The 21,067-nt window shown below is 37.3% G+C and overlaps 1 protein-coding gene across 1 annotated transcript; it reads left to right on the top strand.

Annotated features, from left to right (window-relative positions):
- Positions 1-682: 682 nt before the first annotated feature.
- Positions 683-14,766, top strand: LOC133866388 (pre-mRNA-splicing factor SPF27 homolog). Its single transcript, XM_062302895.1, has 7 exons — positions 683-1,001; positions 1,994-2,169; positions 3,167-3,250; positions 6,423-6,492; positions 6,586-6,719; positions 6,808-6,866; positions 14,313-14,766. Exons 1-6 carry the CDS (start codon positions 753-755, stop codon positions 6,860-6,862), a joined length of 768 nt encoding a protein of 255 aa, XP_062158879.1. The 5' UTR covers positions 683-752; the 3' UTR covers positions 6,863-6,866; positions 14,313-14,766.
- Positions 14,767-21,067: the final 6,301 nt, after the last annotated feature.

Raw genomic sequence — 21,067 nt, 5'->3', positions numbered from 1 at the left:
TGCCGGATCCGGAAGAACGACGGAGCTCGGAACGGTGGCGGGCTCGTGCGAAACACCTCATCGGAACCGGAAAAATGACGGAGCTCGAAACGGTGGCTGGCTCGTGCGAAAATGGTTGCCGGAACCGGAAGAACGACACTGGTTTTGGGGGTAGATGGAGAGAGGGAGGGAGGGAAAATTTGGGGGGAAGACAAAAATGAAAAAAATGGGGCACCCGAACTGATTTTGCTGTTTTTGAAATTTGAATTTTATTTTATTTTATTATTATTATTTTTTTAATTTCAAAAAAAAAAGTGTAAAACTAAAATAAAATGGCCCTTTCCACGTAGGAAAGGGCCGGGCAGGGGCCGGCAGGATGGCCCCTGCCTATCACTACTCAATGAGAAAGAGATAGTGGTTTCATGTATAATATTACTCATTATTATTATTATGTTTTTCAAGAGTATAATATTACTCATTAGAAAATGATTAAAGGCTAATTGATAATGCCAAATCTACAAAGTGGAGTAAAAGTACGATATAGATTAAACTCATATTTATATTACAATAAAATAAATTAAAAAAAAGGGTGGATGGGGGGTGGGGTTAAAAATTAGAGCTAAAAAATAACAGAAATGGTCAGAATTACCACTATACCCTCAAAACTATCACATGTTCGTTCTTATTCCAAGCCTTTTATCTATCTTTGAAGAATGTTCCGAGCCTTTTATCAATTGGTAATTTGGTAGTTGGAGAGCTTTGGGTGAGCAACAATGGCGAGCCACAGCACCAACGGGGAACTGCTAATGCTCGAGGCTCCGCCGCAGCCCTCGGGCCCGACGTGGCCCGGATTGTCGAGCGCAGAAGTCATCGACGCCTTGCCGTACATCGACGACGACTATAGCGATTCCAGAGTCAAGGAAGAGGTGGACCGCTTGGTCGAGGACGAGATGCGCCGGAGCTCCAAGAAGCCCGCCGACTTTCTTAAAGACCTGCCTCCTCTGCCCAAGTTCAACTTCGAGGTAACCCTAGGCTTCTCTGATTCTAGGGTTTGTGTTTTGTTTCTTTGTTTTGAGAGTGTTTTTTTTCTTTTTTTTTTTTTTTTTGGGGGGGGGGGGGGGGGGGGGGGGGGTGGGGCTGAGAAAGTTTAGGAAGAGAAAGGAATGAACAGAGAGAAAATTGTTGAGTGATATACGAGAAGGAGTGATTTTAACTAAGCTAATTTTATATTTCTATTTATTGAAAATATAAATTTTCCTTTTTTTTTTTTTTTTTTTTGGTTCTGGGTGATTGAGAGAGACATTTTGTTTTCGTACGTACTGTTTGGGTGCTGAGGAAAAAGAGGAAAGAAGAGATATTTCGAGTGTAATGATAAAATTTGGATTTTTAGAAGTTCTTTGGGGTTTTCAGTAGGTTATATACTGTTTGGTTTATAAGAAAATTGAGGCAAAGAGAGGAGAGTGGAGGAAACCAGATGACCAAAATGCCTGTTTATATTCTATATAGAAAGGCTAACAATTTGATTATTCTGTTGTATAAGGGTTTCTTCAGTAGAGATCTTTGTTTATTGAGGCTGTATGTAATCAAAACGTGATGGAACATTTTGGGTTTTCATTCTTCGATTTCTAATCCAATCATTAAGTGGTGCTTTTGGATGTGGTTTGTGAATTTTGAATATAGAAAAGCATGTGTCCAAAAGTGTTGACGTTTCCTAGAAATTGTAGTATTATGTTTGGAGCCATTATCAAACCTCATTTGATCAGAGTCTAAATAGCACTAGCCCACATGTGAGGATTTGGTGAGGATGTACAAAAAGAGGCAGTAGTGTTGATTTCTCATTACTTTTTATGCAAGCCGTGGGCTCAATACATTTTGGTATCTTGTCAGTGTTTTGCTTTTGTTATTTGTTTCCAGTTTTGTTTTCTTGTTGATGAGTCCACATGGCCCCTTTAAAGCAAAATTTGATGTGAGGAATGTGATGTAGCATGTCTGATTTTCAAGTTCTGAATTTCAGAATCATCCAATGATTGCTAGAGAGTATGAGCGTGTGAGAGCTGGGAAGCCTCCAGTGGCTCTTGACAGGTCACGATATAATTTAGAACCACCACCAATGAATAAAAGGAACGATGAAACAGCTTGGAAGCAGACACTTCAGAGAGCTCAATGCTTACTACAGTATCAAATGATCAGGTGATGTAGTTACGTAGTAGTAGTAGTTATGAACTATGATGATTCTTGAAAATTTTAAGATTCAGCTAATGGAATATATTTTCTGTTGAGTGCAGAAGTAGTTGCAATTTTATTGTTATTGTGTGATGTGATGTTGTCATGTGGACAAGGAAAGGTGCAAGCACATAGCATGAAATAAAGAACTTTTAAAAACATAAGCTGTAAAATGACCCCTTGAAGATAACTAATATGCTTTGACGTTAGTACAATTCAACAATAGATTTTCTCTCTCTCTCTCTCTCTTGTTGGCGTGTGTTGGCACGTGCTGGCAGCTTCTTTTCTTGTATGGGGCTGTTAAGGGGGTGTTGCATTGCGTCCAAATGTTTGAGTTGGTTGTGGAGGGTAAGTCTTTAGTTTGTAGGATTTTTGAGAGGAGCAGGGGTAGTGTCCACTCCTTAGGCTTGGGCAATGTCAATGTCTCTTGGTTGTTAGCCACTGTATCTCTGGACAACTGCTTTTGTTTCTCATTTGATAATTAGTTATCATAATTTCTTTGTTCTTTTTGCTCTTACTAGCTAGTTGGTTTCTTTTGTATACTCCTTGTACACTGGGGGCGCTTTACGCTTTTAATGATATCTCGATTATTTATATAAAAAAAAAAAAAAAAAATTATAGTGGTCATTGTCAGCGAAGTTGCATGTGTGCCCAAGCTCAAAGAGTTGAAATAGGGTTTAAACTCTGGTTTGTTGTAGGATTTTCTAAATAATTAATATTACTTGGTTCCTTGTATTTTCTAGCTATGATATTCTGAAGTCAAGGAACTTATGGAGTTTAGGTTGTTTTTTGTCTTCTTCCTGGCCCACCTGAGTCTATGTATCATTGATTTCTTTACTAAGATCACAGCAAGCAGCAAGATCCCAACCATCAAACAGTCGTATGCATTTGATACTTGTTTTAACATGCATGCTTGCAGAATTGACGTTTTTGTACTTATTATGAATCCATGGTTGCTTTGCAGTCTGGAAAATTTGGACCTGATGGTAAAATATGGTCCAGATCTCTGGAAGCAGTTCATCCAACGATTTGAAGCATTCCTATCAAGGTTTGTTCGTAAGATTCGACATGCAGTGTTATAATTATTTGCTCATTATAAAACTGATTCTCTGCTTCAGTGATTTATGTTTCATCAATTATGTTTACTGATTCACTCACATTTTGAAATATCATAGTAGCTCATACGCCTGTTATTCTAAGCCAGGATACTAAAATTCTATAATTGAGCGAGCGAAGTGTTTTTAAATGTGTTTCACACCCGCCTTGGCATTTTGGTTAGGTTAGGCTTGTAGTAGTGTCGAACTTCATCTAACAGATTGATCCTCTAGTTAACTGCATGCTTCAGCTGAACTTTGACACGGCCATACATGTGCCTTTGGATCATATCATGAGCACCTTGGTGCATTTTCTAATGTTCTCTACTGTGCTTGATATCTAACCTATGCATTTTGGGGAACTGAAGCTTATGGCTTATGATAGTGCCCCACTTCATCTTGGGTTCTGTACCTTTAGCTAATAGGGTGCCTCATTTGTGGCGATGCCTCTTAAGTTGATACGGCCTTTCTTTTTCTTTTCTTTTTTCTTTTTTTTTTTTTTTTTTTTTTTTTTTTTTTTTTCTGCTTTTGAAAGTGGATCCTCTCTCTCTCTCTCTCTCTCTCTCAGGCTACTTAATCTTCTTTTCATCGTAGCGGTGGCGCGTACAGGCGCGTCTCGCCTGGGGCTCTATCTCTCTTAGCTATCTGTCTCTCCGTCGTACTCTCTTGCCTTTTCTTGGAGTTTCCTGGGTGGTGGGTTTAATTTTTTTTCGTTTTGTTGGAAGGGATGCTTTGCCTGTAGGGGTGTCGGTTTTGGCCTGATGGAGAGTCGAGTCTTTGTGGAGGCGAAGTCCTTCCGATTCTTGGTGGAAACAGGGTCTGCCGAGCTTCGGGTGGAGGAAAAGAGGAAAGGGTTTTCAGGCTCTGCTGTTTTCAGGTTGAGCTGCACTGCGTGGATGCTGTCGAGGGTGGAAGAAGTTTTGGGTAATCCTGGGATCGAGGATTTCGTTAAATCCTTTAGGGAGGGGTCTAAGGCAACCATCACTCGGAGAGGTGAAAACAGGTCTGGGCGGTTCTTGGAGGTAGTTGTTTTCGACGGAGGCCGGAGAGGACGTATTCTCTTTCCTGAAGGTCGGGATGGGAGAGGGTGGAGCCGTGTTTCCAAGGAGCTGAGCAAAATTCTGGAGTTTCTGGGAACCACGGTTGGGTCTTCGACTTCTAGCGGTCTACCTTCCTCTGGTGGTTTTCCGTCGGGCGTTAAGCTGGGGAAAGGAACAGGGCGTCCGTCGTTTGCGGAGGTGGTGAGTTCAGCAGCAATCGTCTCAGGAAATAGGGTTGCGGCAAAGATTGATGGAGATTGGCCTTTGCTGGTCAGATGCGACGTGGAGAAGACGCAGCTACGGGGAATGGAGATGGGGGCGGTCCGTCAGATGAGAGATTGCTCCTTTCTGGAGGAGCAAGCGGTTGGCCCCTCGGGTATGGACCATAGTGTAGATGATCATTTCATGTCTCGAGGTTGTGTCTGTAGACCGGCTGGCGTGTCCAGGGATTCAGCTGTTATGGGTGACGTTTCTTTGCAAGGGGATGGCGTGTTTGGAGTGTTCGAGAAGGTTTTTGAAATTCTGGGCCGCTTCTCCAAGGCGTTGGTTTGGGCCTGTGGCTTTTTGAAAAAGTTGGGCTCTAAGTCTTTGTTTGGGTTTAAACGTAGGGTGGGTTTTGTGGCGGGCCGGGTGCTTAAGAGGGTTAAGTCTGTTTTTAAAGGGTTTCGGGCTGGGGCTAAAGTGATTAAGCCCAATGCCAAGTTAGACACTGTTTCGGGCCATAAGCTATCTTCGGTTTCTGGTGCGATTTCGGGGCGGGGATCGGGTCCGGGGTGTCTTCAGCGTTCGGCGGAAGTCCATGGGAGCGCTCTTCGGCCGGACATGACTTCGGCGGCAGATCCTGGGGTGGATCTGGGTCTGTCACATTCCGGGGCTGGTTCTAGGGATCGGCAGCTCGTTCCAGTGGTCGAGTTCGTCAATCAGGCTACCGTTCTTCGCCCCCTTCCGGCGCCGGTGTTGCGTCCACCGGTGCTTTTGAGTGATCTTCCTTCTGGGGTGCGGTCTTCTATGGTTTCAAGTTTTTCCGGTTTAGGGCTCATCCATCGGCAGGCAGTGGTTCTTCCGTCAGCTGGCTTTGTCTTGGTGAGGTCGGGCGTTGAGGAATTTCAGTTTCGTGAGCCTGGTGCCTCGTCAAGTGGTGTTTGGCATGCTTCCATCAGCGTTGCTTCTGGTGCTCCTTCAGGATCTCTCCTTCGGCAGGAGTTTTGGTGGGGTTCCTCTTTTTGGGAAGTTTGGAGGTCCTCCCGGGGTTTCGGCTTCCATTCCCCCTTTTCAGTGGGTCTTGTTTCCTCAGTGGCCAAGGCCGTTCTCCTCTGTGTTTGGGTGCCCCCAGTTACCTGGTTTGTCATCTGGGGTCTTTGAAGTGGGGGAATCTTCAAAGGGGATTGATCCGAAGGAAAGTGTTGTTGTTTACCCCAGGGTAGTGAAAGATGGTAGGTCGTGTTTTCGCACAATGGGGGTTTCGTTTGTGGGATTTGATCAGAAGGGATTTCTGGATTTTTTGACTTTGATTGAGGATGAGCGCTATGACTCTGATTCCCCTCCTAAGAAGGTTAAGGAGATAAAAAGGAAAAAGGGGAAAAGAGAGGTCAAGAATCTAGAATGTACTATTATTTTCGATGCTAGGAGTGTGGGTTCTAGCTGGGTTAGGGGCAAGAAGTTGGGGGTTTGATGTAGAATTTCTTCTTTTGGGTTTTTCGGGTGTTTTTTTTTTTTTTTTTTTTTTTTTTTTTTTTTTTTTTTCTGGTGGTGTCCTTTTTGTATACTTCCTGTATGCTTAGGGGCACCTTTTACACTTTTTATTGCTATTTTGTTTATTACCTATCAAAAAAAAAAAGTTGATACGCTTTTTAATTCCATCGTTTTTGACATACATAAAGTTGTACTTGGGATCCACTGATTCATTTTTTTTTTCTTAATGCATGTGAATATGCTTAAGGCAATATTGCCTTCTTTCAATCAACAAGTTAAACTGTACTGTTAAAGTCCAGGCACTGTTAGCTTTATGAGAGATGAATATGATAACACTTGATGCTTGTTCATGTTTTGCGTGTTCTTATTTTTCACTTATATTATTATATTTCAGAATGCAAAAATTAGCTCACGAACAATCTGAAAAGATCGAAGCAGTGAACCGTGATAGGAAATATCATCAGGTGATTTAAAATTCTTGTGTCCATCATGTGTTGTATTTCAGTACCATGCTGCATTTTGATGAGATAAATATGCTTCATTCTTTGAATTATCAGCAAAATACTGCGTATGAGCTTAGTGCTTTGTCCATACAATGGAAGGAGCTTTGTGAAAAAAATATGGAAATTCAAGCTGCATGTAGTAAAATTGAAAATCAAATAGAAGAACTGAAGAAAGAAGCAACAGAGAGGTAATAGGCATTTTCTTGGGGTTGTCTACTCTCTAATTTGTGTTTGACTAGTTCTGGGGCTTATTATTATTTTATTTCTTCTCTTTAGAGGCTGGAAATTGGAAGTTGATTTTCAGAATGGTACTGTTTTGCATTCAGAATGACTAGGTATGTTTTTTTTTTTTTTTGCCAATATCATATTTTTATTAGATTGGATACTTTAGCTCATTATTTGTTTCTAACATTTCTCCTAGATGCAAAAAATTATTATGTATTCCTTGATTGTCCTTTATAAAGGTTGTTTGGAATCATGATTAGGGGTATATTAATGTCCCACTGAAGGATCCAATTCGATCACACCCGCCCCCCCCCCCCCCCAACCAATAAAAGAAAGAAAATTTAATTCCAAGACTATTTTATAGTGATTTTTGCTGTTGTTCTAATTTTGCTACTTCAGCACTTGAGAAATCAATATTACCTATAAAAAAAAAAAAAAAGCAATTATGAACTCAATATAGGAATTGTGGGACATCTCAAAAAGTTAGTCTCACATTGAGTGGGTGGAGAAGGTCTTACATGGGTACTAAGTTGTAAGTTGATTCCTTACTAGGTAAAACTAAGATTTATAAGTGATTTCAAAAAGCTCCAATTGTAACTTTGACCAGTTTTCTTCGAGTAAGAGTATAGATGTGGTTAACGCTTTTCTTGGGTCACGACACGATAAATGGTATCAAAGCAACCTAGTTATACCATATGGTGCTGAAGTATTGCGGCATGACATGAGCTCTGACGTTAGGGATTTGAGTAGGGGAGGTTATGACACCCAAGAAAGTTCCATATTGTGTGAGTGGATTGTAAGTGTTATATGAGTGTTCAGTCCTATATTGGTTCCTTACTAAGATTGTTTTTTATAAGTGATTTCAGGAAACTTCAATTGTAACTCTGACTAATTCTCTTGAAGTAATAGTATAGATGTGGTTAGCTAGCGCTTTCTCTAAGTCACGACCTAGTAACACAATGTGGTGTTGAAGTATTGTAGTATGGCGTGAGCCCTAATGAGGATACGCGGATTTAAGTGGGGAGATTGTGAAACCATAGAAAGCCCCACATTAGGTGGATTGATTGCAAAGGAATTACATGGACGTAATCATCTTCTCCTTCATTGCGAGTATACCGTTGACATCGGGCACTTAGTTCTTAATAGCTTTGGGGTCTCTTGGGCTATGCTTGGTAACCTTCTTCGATTTCTCCATTGAAAATTTCTTGGACGATGACATCCTAGAGAAGCTATCTGGAAAGTTATTCTCGCTCTCTTCTTGTAGAGCCTTTGGAGAGAAAGGAATCGTCGGCTCTTTGAGGATAATGAGACCAATGTGTTTCTTCTTAAATCCTCATTCCTGAGATTTCTTATGGATTTGGCTATTTTTCATGTTCCTAACTTTCCATTAGGGAATTTGGTATATTTGATTTGTTTTCTAGATTATAGTAGCAGATAGAACTTTGGTTCTCTTGATTCTCTAGTATACTCTTCACGTACGAGGAATTGCTTTTTTTTTTTTTTTTAAATTAAAATTATTATTCTTCATAAAAAAAAATGCACTACATGAATGTCAAGTCTTACATTGGTTCCTTACTAGGTGAGATTGTTTTTTATAAGTGATTTTAAGATTCTTCAATTGTAACTTTGATAGTTCTCTTAGAATAAGTGCATATATGACTAGCGTATCTCCTTCCGTCTTCTTTAATAGCTCTCGTGGCTTGCAACATGGGATCCTTTATCACCTCTGCTGTTTGTGGTTGTCATGGAAGCTGAGTAGAATGTTGTTTGCCACAATGGACAATGGGTTATTATTAGGTTTTTCGGTGGGGTCGAGGAATAATGACGAGCTACTAGTGTCTCATCTCTTGTTTCTGGATGATATTTGATCTTTTGTGAGGCAAATTTAGATATCCGTGCTTGGCTCCTATCCTTGGTTGTAGGGTGTCCACTTTGCCTTTGAAGTATTTGGGTATTCCTTTGGGGATGACATTGTTGAAAATGGAACATCATTTGCCTGGTTGGAAGAGGCTTTATTTTTCTAAGGATGGTAGGCTAACTTGATTAAAAGCACTCTTTCCAATCTACCAACTTATTATCCGTCCCTCTTCCCCATCCTTGTAGGTGTTGCTAACCGGATTGAGAAACTTCATAGGGATTTTTTGTGGGGGTGGAATTGGTGATGAGTCCAAATTTCATTTAGTTAGTTGGTCTAAGATTTGTTCTCCAATTTGCTCGTGGTTTGGGGGTTAGGAATTTAACTGAGTTCTTTTTGGAGAAATGTTTATGGCGTTATGACCATGTAGAGGGAGGTTGTGGAAACCAAATATGATAGCATGAGGGGAGGATGGTGTTCCAATAAGGTTGTAGGGTCCTTTCTAGTGGGGCGGGGGTGGTTTTTTTTTTTTTGGATTTGAGGTGGGAGATGGGTCTAAGATCAGGTTTTGGTATGACTTGTGGTGTGGGGATCATTCATTGAAGACAACTTTTTCAGATTTGTTTGGTATTGCTTGCTGGAAGGAGGCGTTGGTGGCGAATCATATGCAATTTTCTAGTGACAATCTTTAGTGGAATATTTCTTTTACTAGATCAGTGCATGATTGGGAGATGGACTTAGTCATTTCATTCTTTGATCTCTTGTACTCTCTCAGGTTGAGACAAGGTGGTGGGGATAAAATCTATTGGATCCGTTCGGAAAGGCGGATATTCGAGGTCAAATCCTTTTATTATGCGCTTTGCACTCCTGTTGGCTCTCCTTTTCCTCATAAGAGTATTTGGAGAAATAAGGCTTCTTCGAGAGGTGTTCCTTGTATGGACGGCGCCGCTAGAGAAGATTTTAACTTTGGACATCTTGAGGAAGCTGCACGTCATAGTGGTGGATTGGTGCTGCATGTGCAAGAGTGGGGAGGCCATAGATCATATTCTTCTCCATTGTGAAGTGGCTAGAGAATTGTGGGATTTGATCTTTCGTCTTTTTGGTGGATCATGCCTACCCGTTTGGGTCCAACCTAGTGGTCAAAGGGCGGGCTTGGGATGAGCCGTAGATTCGGACTTCCTGGGTTTGATTCCGCACTAGGGGCATGTTTGGTACACAGTATTGTCATTCCTTTAGGAATATGAGGGACTATTATTGGGAATACAAGGAGTTGAAATGAAATGAGCATTCTTATTCTTTGGTTTGGTATCAACACATTCTCTCACTAGAATTGAATCAAAATTCCTAAAACATCAAAGATTTATAAAAAAATAATATTTAAAAAAAACCTAAAAACATTCTTTGGTTGTTGACCACAGAACATCGGGGGTGGTCGCACCACCCGGAGCCTCTCGTGGTAGACCCCTGAGGAGCTTTGGGGGTGCTGTGACCACCCCTGAGCAATGGGTTGGGTACCAAGCTATTCAAAAATCTTGTTTAGGACACCAAAATCGTTCATTCTATGGCTAGAAGTTTTAAATCGTCATCCTGGACTTCCGCTCTTAGCATGCCATGACATGGGAAATTGCTGTTACTTTCCTTTGGTGCGTAACCCAGGCATTGTGATATCGCTTGATCTGTTGATTTGTTTTGTTGACATTTGATCTGGTTCGGAATCATTGGACCTGCGGACGTATATTCTGACGTGGTAGCGTTAGATTTGCTCGCTATGTGCAATTTTAAATAGCCAGAAGAATCAGACAGGCTTAATAAGTTCAGCTTGCGGTAAATTCTGGATATATAATTTGTACTTCATGCTTGCGCAGGTTCAACGAAAGGCTTTGATTTTGTTTGATTGTCATGGGCACAAAGGATTGGGCAAGTTCTGTTTTGCAGACAGAATATGCTGTTGTTCCTCGTCATTCTTGTAGCCGATACCTGAGCAATGTGGTGGGTGGCCACCAATGTTTTGGACATTTTTTTTTTTTTTTTGGTTAAATACCTTATTGGTACCTGAGTTTTTAGTGTTTTTAAATTTAATACCTGAGTTTTCATTTGTTTCATAGGTGGTACTTGAGTTTAGGAGTAAAAACCACTTTGGTACTTTTGTTACATTTTCTGTCCAAATATTAACGGTCTGTTACGTGTCAACCTGGACACTATATAAAAAAAAAAAAAAAAAAAAAAAAAAAAAAAAAAAAAAAAGAAAGAAGAAAAGAAAAAGAAAAAAGAGCCACCATTGGGGTGGCCAAATATTTGGCCACGTGTTAGCGGTTGACACGTGGTAGACCGTTAATATTTAGACGGAAAATGTAACAGAAGTACCAAAGTGGTTTTTACCCCTAAACTCAGGTAACACCTATGAAACAAATGAAAATTTAGGTGCTAAATTTAAAAAAGCTGAAAACTCAGGTACCAATAAGGTATTTACCATTTTTTTTTCTTTGGAAAACCCATTTTATTCCTTAATAATAATTATTCATCTCATTTTTTAGTGGAATAGGTATTCCTCTATTCAGGCTATTCCTAGGCATAGTGTTCAACCAAACAAAGAAATATAAGAATAGTCATTTCATTCCATGAGCCTATTCCTTATACCAAACTGTTGGGATCCTGTACATCATGTGCACAGCAGAATAATCTCATTGATCAACTTTAAGAGAATATGGAAAGAGAGAGGCACCTTCATGCAATTTGGCCACTCCTTGGTTATTGTGCAAAATCTTTTCCTTCTTGCTCCTCCAAATACATGGTTGCCTTGGGGATTTGTGAGGCCTTCATATCTTCTCTTCAATGATTGAAGATGACCAAGAGTGGGCTTTCAAGAGAGTGAATAACTGAGTGCCAAGGTTAAAACCCTTGCCTCATGCCTACACGCATTGGGCTAGGGTTCTCATGACGTATCATAAGTTACTATTTGTTATAACTAAGTCAATTAGACAATTGTAATTTACACTATAGTTTATATTTTTTATTTAATCAATTAATCCCTTAGACAATTCTTATTTTGGACATTTGATTCCTTCGTGAAATATTCCATAGTTGAATTAAAGTCATCATGAATTGCCACTTTTAAATTCATTACATCTTATCCATGAGTACCCAATTTAATCACATAATTATTCTCGTACTTGTGAAATCTCATTTCATCATGTACATAAGTATTTTAGTAGCTCTTGCCAAAATGCATTGGACAGAGATTGAGAATAATTATTCAATTAAATCTATTTCAGGGGGTATTTCTTATCTCTTCTTAAATAAAAGACTTGGATTCCTTCCTGAGAATGGGGTTCACACAATGGTACACGTGATCACCTAACGCACCGAGAATTTTGACTGTGGTAAAAGTTTCACTTTTAAATGAACCAAAGTGACCTCCACTTCACATTTGATTTTACGACCCTCAAGATTTAGAATCAATGTCACAAGAAGTCATAGAGTTTCACATCATCCTTTTGACTGTGTTTTAAAATAATGACAACTCTGGTTCGTTCAGTGCATTGTATCCGCACCAATACATCAATCTAAAGTCACTATTTCACATGATCAAGATAGATCATCATGCTTGATATGTTACAGTCTTCACAAATGAAATGTCTAATTTCATTACTCATTGCAAACATTAAATTATAAATTGCAAGGTTTATGTTCAAGATCTTCTATGTCATAATCTTATTACTCGTACCATAAACTATATTCAATGCAATTTATGGACCATTTACGTGCACATGATAAATAGTAATCATAAAAGAAACAGTGTGGGGGATGGTTTCGAGATCTGTTTTTGGCATGATTTGTGATGTGGGGACACGACTCTTAAAGTAGCTTTTCCAGCTTTATTTGGTATTGCCCATGTAAAGGATGCCTTTGTTGCGGATTATTTTGGAGTTTTTGGGCGATTCCAACCAGTGGAACGCGAGCTTTACTAGGGAGGCTCACGATTGGAAGGTGGATGATTTTGTTTCTTTCTTTTAGGTGTTGCACTCAGTCAAAGTGAGCAGAGGCAGTAAAGATAAGTTGTGGTGGGTCTCCTCTAAAAAAGGTTTGTTCAAGGTCAAGTCCTTTTACTCCTTAGCTTGCTCTTGGAGTAGTCGCTTTCCCTGGAGAAGCGTTTGGTGCACTCAAGCTCCCTCAAGGGCTGCATTTTTTGTGTGGTTTGTGGCTCTTGGTAAGATCCTTACCCTGGACAACATTAGGAAGCGGCATGTTATCGTGATAAACATATGCTATGTGTAAGAAGACTAGGGAGTTTGTGGATCTTCTTCTTCACTGCGATGTGGCTTCTGCTTTGTGGAGTTATCTCTTCAGTCGTTTTGGGATGTCTTAGGTTATGCCCAGACAGGTTATCGACTTGCTTGCTTGTTGGTGGTCTTTTGGAAGGTCAAGGAGCGCTACAGTTTGGAAAATGGCGTCTATTTGCCACTTTTGGTGCTTATGGAGGGAAAGAAACAATAGAAGCTTTGAGAATTTGGAAAGTACCTTAGAAGAGATTCTATCCTTGTTCTACCTTTGTACTTTTGGACTACGGCTAATATCCACCCTTTGTCTTTTACTTTTGCTGACTTTCTCACTCATTTTTCTCTCTTTAGTTAGGTGTTTTATTGTATACTCCCAGTGTACTAAGGGGGGCCATATAATTTTTTAATGAAATTGGTTTCTTACTTATATATATGAAAAGAGAAAAGAAAAAAAAAAAAAGTAATCATAAAAGAAACGCATGTAAATAGATCATATGCCCAATGCTCATTTAAATAAATCAGTGAATAAACAATTTTATTCAATTTAAATAAAAATGTCTTGTAAAATAATTGGAGTTTAGGGCACTATCTCTAGCGCAAACGTGTCCTAGGAGTTATTATGGATTACTTAATACACGGTTTTGACGGTTGGAAGAGCCTTGTCTGAAAAGAAAAAACAAAAAGAAGAAAAAAAAAAAAGAATAAAAAAAAAAGGAGTGGATCATCCCTAGAAGGTGGAGGAGTTGTTGTGTGTGCCATTCAATGGGATGAAACACATAATATTATATTATCCTTTAATCAGGGTCTTGGCTTGTCTCTAGTATCACCAGTAGCTTATGTTATTGACAGTATCTCTAATACATACTAGAATGAAATTGAGAGAGAAAAGAGTTGTGTTTTCAAAATATTCCTTTTTATTTTTTTAATTTTTTCCTGTGATATGGAAAATTTATTTCTAATTAATAGAACATAGAATAATTGGGTTTTCAAAACCGTGCTTGTTAACATGAGCTTTCATTGATATATATTGACTGATTACTAGGACTCAAGATAAACACTACTTCTCCCTCTTTACAATCGACTGGAACTCTATCTAGCTTTATCCCTTATCTAACTATGAACATAGAAGTTGAACGCTTGAAGAACACTATCTTATCTTATCAGCACTAGAACTTCGGATAGGAGATGTATTCTTATCGTTGGACTCCCAGACAGATTGCAGTGCACAAGACTCATGTTTCGACTGTGAGTCTTGTGCGTGAGTTGCGTTAATAGTAATTAAGCTATGAAACGCCTTAAATCACTGTAGCTTATGTCTCCATTACATTGATTAATTAATGCTGAGCCAGTGCCTTTAATCTCAATTACATTGATTACCAACTAGATTTTGTGGCTCTAGTTCTCAAACATTGGTTGTGTTGCAGGCTCCCCAAGATGGTGGAATGGGCTTAATGGAACTTGAGACTTTGGGACGATCTTTATATTATACTCTAAATCAAGCAGTTCTAATTTCATTATGCTGCTGTATGTGACTGGCCATTAGATGGATGATATGATCATCCCAGTTGTGTGGATGAGATCCATTCCTTGTGGGGCCTGAAGATTCTCCTTGTATCTGATATCAATTTCCAAGTAAAGTGAATTCTTCCCATGTAGCTGTAGTGATTGTCAAGATTTTTACTTAAGACTGAATTTTTCACAAAAGGAGTTTAAGTTCAGATATCTAATTACTTATCACAAAGAGGAGTAAAGTTCAGATTTCTGTTTGAAGTCATCTTTTTGGCCCTGTAAAATATGTAACCCCTTTCCTACCTTCCATTATTGTAATTGTTATTTTCTTGATTATGATGTTGGGCATCATCTTATGATGTTGATTGAGATGGTAGTTATTTTATTTGTTTATTTTTGATTATTATGAGGTAAAATTACAAAACTAGGAAGTTATATTCGACAAAATAATTCTCCCAGTTGCTATTTTTCTGCACATCCATTCACAGATTTTGACTCGAACTAGTGTCTGCCAACTGACCCATGATTTCTATTCTTTAGAAAATCATCCATTTTCACCATTTTTACGCAAGTCATTCAGATTAAGACTAGAAAACTTTCGGGGAAAAATATAAAAAAGCTTCTTGGATTAACGGTTGTTTTTTAAATAGTCACATAAAGTGACAAGTGTGATAAAGTGATACGTTAAAATACTAAAGTGAGCCAAAAATGTTATTTTTTTTTATTATATTTTTATAATAATAACCTTATTCTCTTAAAACCTAAAATAAAAATTTAATAAAAATAAAAATAAACTAAACTAAACTATTTTTATAAATAATATAAAATGATAATTGCAAAATTAGTCAATGTGGGGCTTAAATTACAAATCGTTCTATGTGGAATAAAAAATAATTCAGGTGTTCAGTGTATGCTAAAATAACAATTTAGTCATTTCAGTTAAAACCGTCAAAACACTTGACGGATTCTGTTAGTGTCAACGTTAATACCAATAAAATGATGACATGTATCATTCTTACTAAAAAAAAATATAAATATATTAACCCGCCCCCTAAGGTGCTTTTTTTTTTTTTTTTTGTCTAAATAGTTTAGTTTAGTTTTTTATTTTTTATTTTTTATTTATTTTAGTTTTTAAGAGAACGAGAGTATTCTAGGATTTTTTTTTTAAGAAAAAAAAATGGTCTTTTTGACACACTTTAGTAGTTTGATGTATCACGTTAGCACACTTGTCATTTCATATGGCTATTTCAAAAACAACTGTTAGCTCATGTATTTTTTTTTTTTTTTTTTGGTTTTATATATATTTTTCCCAAACTTCCAAATTACTCATGATGTCAAAAGTAAACTAAAGCTCCCAGTAATACATAGACCATCGAGCTTTCCAATTTTATGTTACTCACTTGCAGGGCCAACCCGACACATTTTGAGGCTTTAAGTGAGGCCCTTTTTTATTTATTTAAATATTAATATGTTATCTTTATTTTTTTTTTTATTGTTAATAACAACTTTCTTGAGAGATTTTTTTTAAAAAAATTCAATTAACTTTTTCTATTTTTTTAAGCTTTTCATATCCAGATACATATTTTTTTAGTAGACGTCTATAATAAAAGATATTTACAAATAAAAGAAATGTGATTTATTAAGAAAAAAAAAATTATGTCTAGAATAAATTTTTTAAAATAAAACAATAAAACCTAATTGGTCAAAGGACCTATTTTCGAATTTACTTCAGTTTTTCTTTGCTTTGTTTGAAGAATGGAAAAGCACTCCGATCAATTTTTAATTCATTTTTCTTTCTTTGCCTTGTTTCAAGAATGAAACATTCATCTTCTTAACATTTAATCTAATATTCAAGAACGACTTTAATATTGTTTGATACTTTTATTTAATGCTATTCGATTTTTTTAAGCCTTGTTTCAATAATGAAACTTTTCCCCCCATTGAACGTGTAAAGGAAATGAATGGTTTTTTTCCCATCCTTTTAGCATTTAATCAATATTCAAGAATGACTCTAATATTCTTTGATTACCTTATTTAATGTGATTCATTTTTTTTAAGCCTTGTTTCAATAAGGAAATGTTGGAACTTGGGAGAATAAGTTTTTAATGCTATGAATTATGTTTTTAAAAGAATCAAATGGTATTAATGCATTATGTAACTACTTGTTTACATAATTAGGGGCTTTAATTAAAGAATATTGACCGTAATTAAAGTATTAAATATTTTCTTTTTATAGAATAAATTTTTACTAGTAATCATTTGGAGGGTCCTTAGGCGGCCACCTAATTCGCCAAATGGTTGAGTCGCCCTTGGGCGAAAATATCCATAGGATATCAACATATAATATTGAACAAATAAGGTGAGATATCCTAAAGATTCTAACATCTCTACGAACTTAAAGTAGTAACGCAAAGAACATCTTGAGTATGAAGATTAGAGCATGGAAGCGACATATAATATTGAGCAAATAAGGTGAGATATCCTAAAGATTCTAACATTTCTGCGAACTTAAAGTAGTAACGCAAAGAACATCTTGAGTATGAAGATTAGAGCATGGAAGCGACATATAATATTGAGCAAATAAGGTGAGATATCCTAAAGATTCTAACATCTCTGCGAACTTAAAGTAGTAACGCAAAGAACATCTTGAGTATGAAGATTAGAGCATGGCAGAGACATATAATATTGAGCAAATAAGGTGAGATATCCTAAAGATTCTAACATCTCTGGGAACTTAAAGTAGTAACGCAAAGAACATCTTGAGTATGAAGATTAGAGCATGGAAGTGTCCAAAAGGGTGTGTTTTAGTGAACACATTTGCAAGTTGATCTCCAGAAGCAACCAAGTATAGGTGAAGAGTACCCTGCCATAGAAGATCGAAAGCATACTTGACTTGTGAAAGGAAATAATCCTTGGAGTTGAATGAGACCTCAAGGCCAAGAAAGTAATTAAGAACTCCCAAATCATTCATTTTAAATTATTGTTGAGAAAGGTATGAAGTATACAAATGCTTGTATCATCTCTAGTAATAATCATGTCATCCACATAGAGTAATAGTAGAATAATATCACTATTAGTGCAACAAATGAACATGACAAAGTAAGAGCTATAGACAAAACCAAGTCGTTCAATGGGGCTAGTGAATTTGGAAAACCATGCTTGAGGAGCCTATTTGAACCATGAAAGAGGTTCTAGTGATGAACAATTGCAACTACAAGAAGGGAATGGACAGAAGTGAGGCGGGCTACAGGAGCAAAGTTTTCCTCATAATCAATACCATATTCTTGTGCGAACTTCTTTGCCACAAGACATGTTATATATTGCTCAACAGATTCATCTAACCGAATTTTGATTTTGTAAACTCACTTGCAACCAACTGCATTGTTTTTAAGAGGTAGACCTACCAAGTCCCAAATGTTGGTTTTGGTAAGGGCATAAAATTCTTTGGACATTGCTTCTACCAAAGAGAGTTAGAGATAGCCTCACAAAAGAAGCGAGGCTCATGAAAAGTGGCAAGAGTGGAGTAACAACGATAATTATTAAGGTGGGAAGAAGGTATTCTTACTCGACTAGAACGACGAATGTCCAAAATAGCAGTGGAATTTGAATAAGGAGGATTGGCAAATAAATCAAGGTCAACAAAAAAAGCCATTGTGGAGTCAATTAAAGAGCTTAGAGAACCTGTATCAAAGTTATAACAAGCTATATAGCTAGATACAAGTGAAGGAAAGTTTTGATGAAGATACGTGTACAACTAGACTTATGAATCGTTTGGAAACGTTGTTTTTTAAAAATTGCGATTTGAAAACGCAGAAAAGTGCTTATTCAAATCGCAGGCAATTGGGTGCTTTTTTGAAAACACGGTATTTTAAAAGGCTAACCTGCGATTTTAAAGGCCAAACTGCGATTTTGCCAAACGATTAACTGCGTTTTTAAAAATCACTTTTTTTAAATCGCACATTTAAAAATCGCATTTTTTGAAATCGCAAACCCAAACGGACCCTTAGGGGAGAGAAAACAGGATAATCTAGTGAACATCTTATGTTCCCAAAAAACATGTCTTGAAATTCATAACCGTAGAGACATAGGGTCATAACAACAATTCCATTTTGTAATACCTCGAACATTAATTAAGGCTAAGTAACCCTTAATCAATGTTAATAAGGGTTAGGATTGGATAAGTAGGTAATTTTTGGTTTTTTGTCCTGGCCGAACGTTCGACTAGGTATATCGAGCGTTCAACACAATAGTACACCGAATGTTCAATGGTTATGTCACAAACGTTCGAGCATCTAACTTATGTCACTATTGACGCATCAGTTTTGGGTCAGAAGTTACTCTGAACATTCTATTTGACCCAAAACCTGTAGAGTCCTAGATTATTATTAGGATTAAGTAGGCCTTAATTGGAAATTATAACTTTTGACTTTTGTGTTGATTGAAAAAAATGTTCGCTGAGAACCGTAAATGATCGATTTTCCCACCATACATATACATATGGATGGATATGTATATGTATGGAAGCTATATTTGAGCTTAGAATCGCACTAGGAAGTAAAATCAAGCCTTGGATCGTGTTAGGATGGGTTAAGCTAGGACCATTTTAGAAATGAGGATTCTGCCAGACTGACTGAACGTTCAATGGAAGTATCGAACGATCGATGTTGATCGTTCGAGACAAGTACCGAACATTTGATGATCATGCAGAATGACCATTTTGCCCTCAGAATAGTTTTAGGAGTATTTTAGCTTAGATTAAGACTAATGGTAGACCATTTCACAGATTTGGATGTTGTGAACTGCCAAGACAATTACCCTGTGAAAAATCATGTGTGCGAGTAAAACTCACTACGGAAGTGGATAAAATTTTTACTCCATTTTATTGCAAATGAAAACTATATATTGTCTTAAAAGTACGAAATGATATGATTTTCTCCATATGTTGTGAGCCCTAAATGTATTCCAATTACTAAATCCTGCTTCATTTATCAAGTATGTTTTATCAATGTAAAAGTTATCACAATGATATATATATGAAATGCCAACCTCAATTGTATGAGGGTTAAAGTACAAGTATGTTTACACAACCCTGTGGCGAGGTATTGGTATGTTACAGATCACTTTTAATAGGGACCCGATATGTTTTGCTACCTCAATTGTACGAGGGTTAAGGTACAGGTATGCTATAATAGCCTCCACCGTATGAGGATTTATATACGGGTAAGTTATTATGACAAGATAATATTTCAATGAATGATATATGAAACACTGTTTTACTCAAATTCAAATGTACTTATGTCTCAAAATGAAAATGTCATGAGTCATACCAAACACTCACTTTTTATTCTTTAACAAACATTTGTGAAAATCTCCTAAAGGCATGGTGTTGTGAAAGTCATTTTGAGTATATTATAAGGGCTTATTACATGATTTACTTTCATTTAGTACTTACTCACTAAGTCGTAAACTTACACTTGTATATTTTCCACCTATGAAACATGTGTTGTTTATAGTCGGACTACCTTTAGATGTCGGATTTGAGATGGACCTAGAAGCATATGCGACCGTTTGGCGTAGTGTTATCAATCCAGTTGATGCTCGATGACTTACTAAAAGATTTTGAAGGCCGTTCATGGTAATTAGTACTTTTCGCCGATATTGTAGGCTTAGAATTTGAGGCTCAGTTGTGTATTAAGGTTTAGTTTAATCCTTTGTATCGATAATATGTATGGTGTGATTTTAGTTAGGGTAATGACTCTTAGTAGATGCTTTGGTTGTAATTAATATTGATAGAATATTTTATGTTTCCGTTGCGTAATATTCTCTTCTCGAGGAATATAGATCCCTAAGTCTTATTCCTTGTGGAATGAGAGTGGGAGGTGAACTGTGAAGTTAATTATCAGTTAATTAATTTTTTAGGGCGTTACAAAACCGCTGGGTAATACAGTACACTGAATGTTCAATGAATAGCAGTTTTGTGTAATAACCAGCTCATCCTCTTATCTTTAGATGACCTAGCTCTATAAATACCCCACCGTTACACACCTTTAGCCTATTTCCACTTTCTCTTAATCAAAGTATCCCTTATGACTGTGTGAGAAGTGTTTTGGAGGAGGAATGAGTTCTTTTCACACCAATGGGGTAACCTTCTTAGCCTAGTTCATTTTTAGTATAGTTGTTATGCTACTTGCTTATTGTTTACGCAATATTTTTAGCTAGTTATGCATATTTGCTTAGGTTTTGACCTTAATGTTAGTTTAGCATTGGATTAGTGTTTTGATGATGTTTAACATACCAAATTCTGCATGGAGGTGTTATTGAGGTTTAGGACTCTGCTAAGGATCATATCAAGACATTAGGACTTTCTTAGAAGTGGGTTGATAGCTTTTAGGTTTGGAAATGAGATTATGCCTAGCACAGAAAATTCGGCCCTTAGGCAGAAAGCTTGTTTTCAGTTTTAAAGTTTGTTTAGCTCGGGTTTAGAGACTAATGACATATCTTCTCACAGATTGGGGGTTGGAGAGAATCCGGGTGATTACCGAGTGGAAACCTACAACTCAAGTGAGTAAAAACCCACATGGATACTTATTATTTTTCCTATATAGCATAATTAACATGCATGTTTACAACTCACATGAAATATATTTTTGATTACTATGAATTCTATTTT

Source organism: Alnus glutinosa, chromosome 4 (assembly GCF_958979055.1).
Source record: "Alnus glutinosa chromosome 4, dhAlnGlut1.1, whole genome shotgun sequence".
In the NCBI taxonomy this organism is placed as follows: Eukaryota; Viridiplantae; Streptophyta; class Magnoliopsida; order Fagales; family Betulaceae; genus Alnus; species Alnus glutinosa.
Note: the sequence above shows the minus strand (reverse complement) of the source record. Positions and strands in the feature narration are given on the sequence as shown.

Bases quoted from the DNA above. Each gene is read 5' to 3' on its own strand.
- LOC133866388 (XM_062302895.1), top strand. From the start codon at position 753: ATGGCGAGCCACAGCACCAACGGGGAACTGCTAATGCTCGAGGCTCCG. The intron at 1,002-1,993 runs GTAACCCTAGGC...TCTGAATTTCAG, and splicing joins TGCCCAAGTTCAACTTCGAG to AATCATCCAATGATTGCTAG. The intron at 6,493-6,585 runs GTGATTTAAAAT...TTGAATTATCAG, and splicing joins GTGATAGGAAATATCATCAG to CAAAATACTGCGTATGAGCT.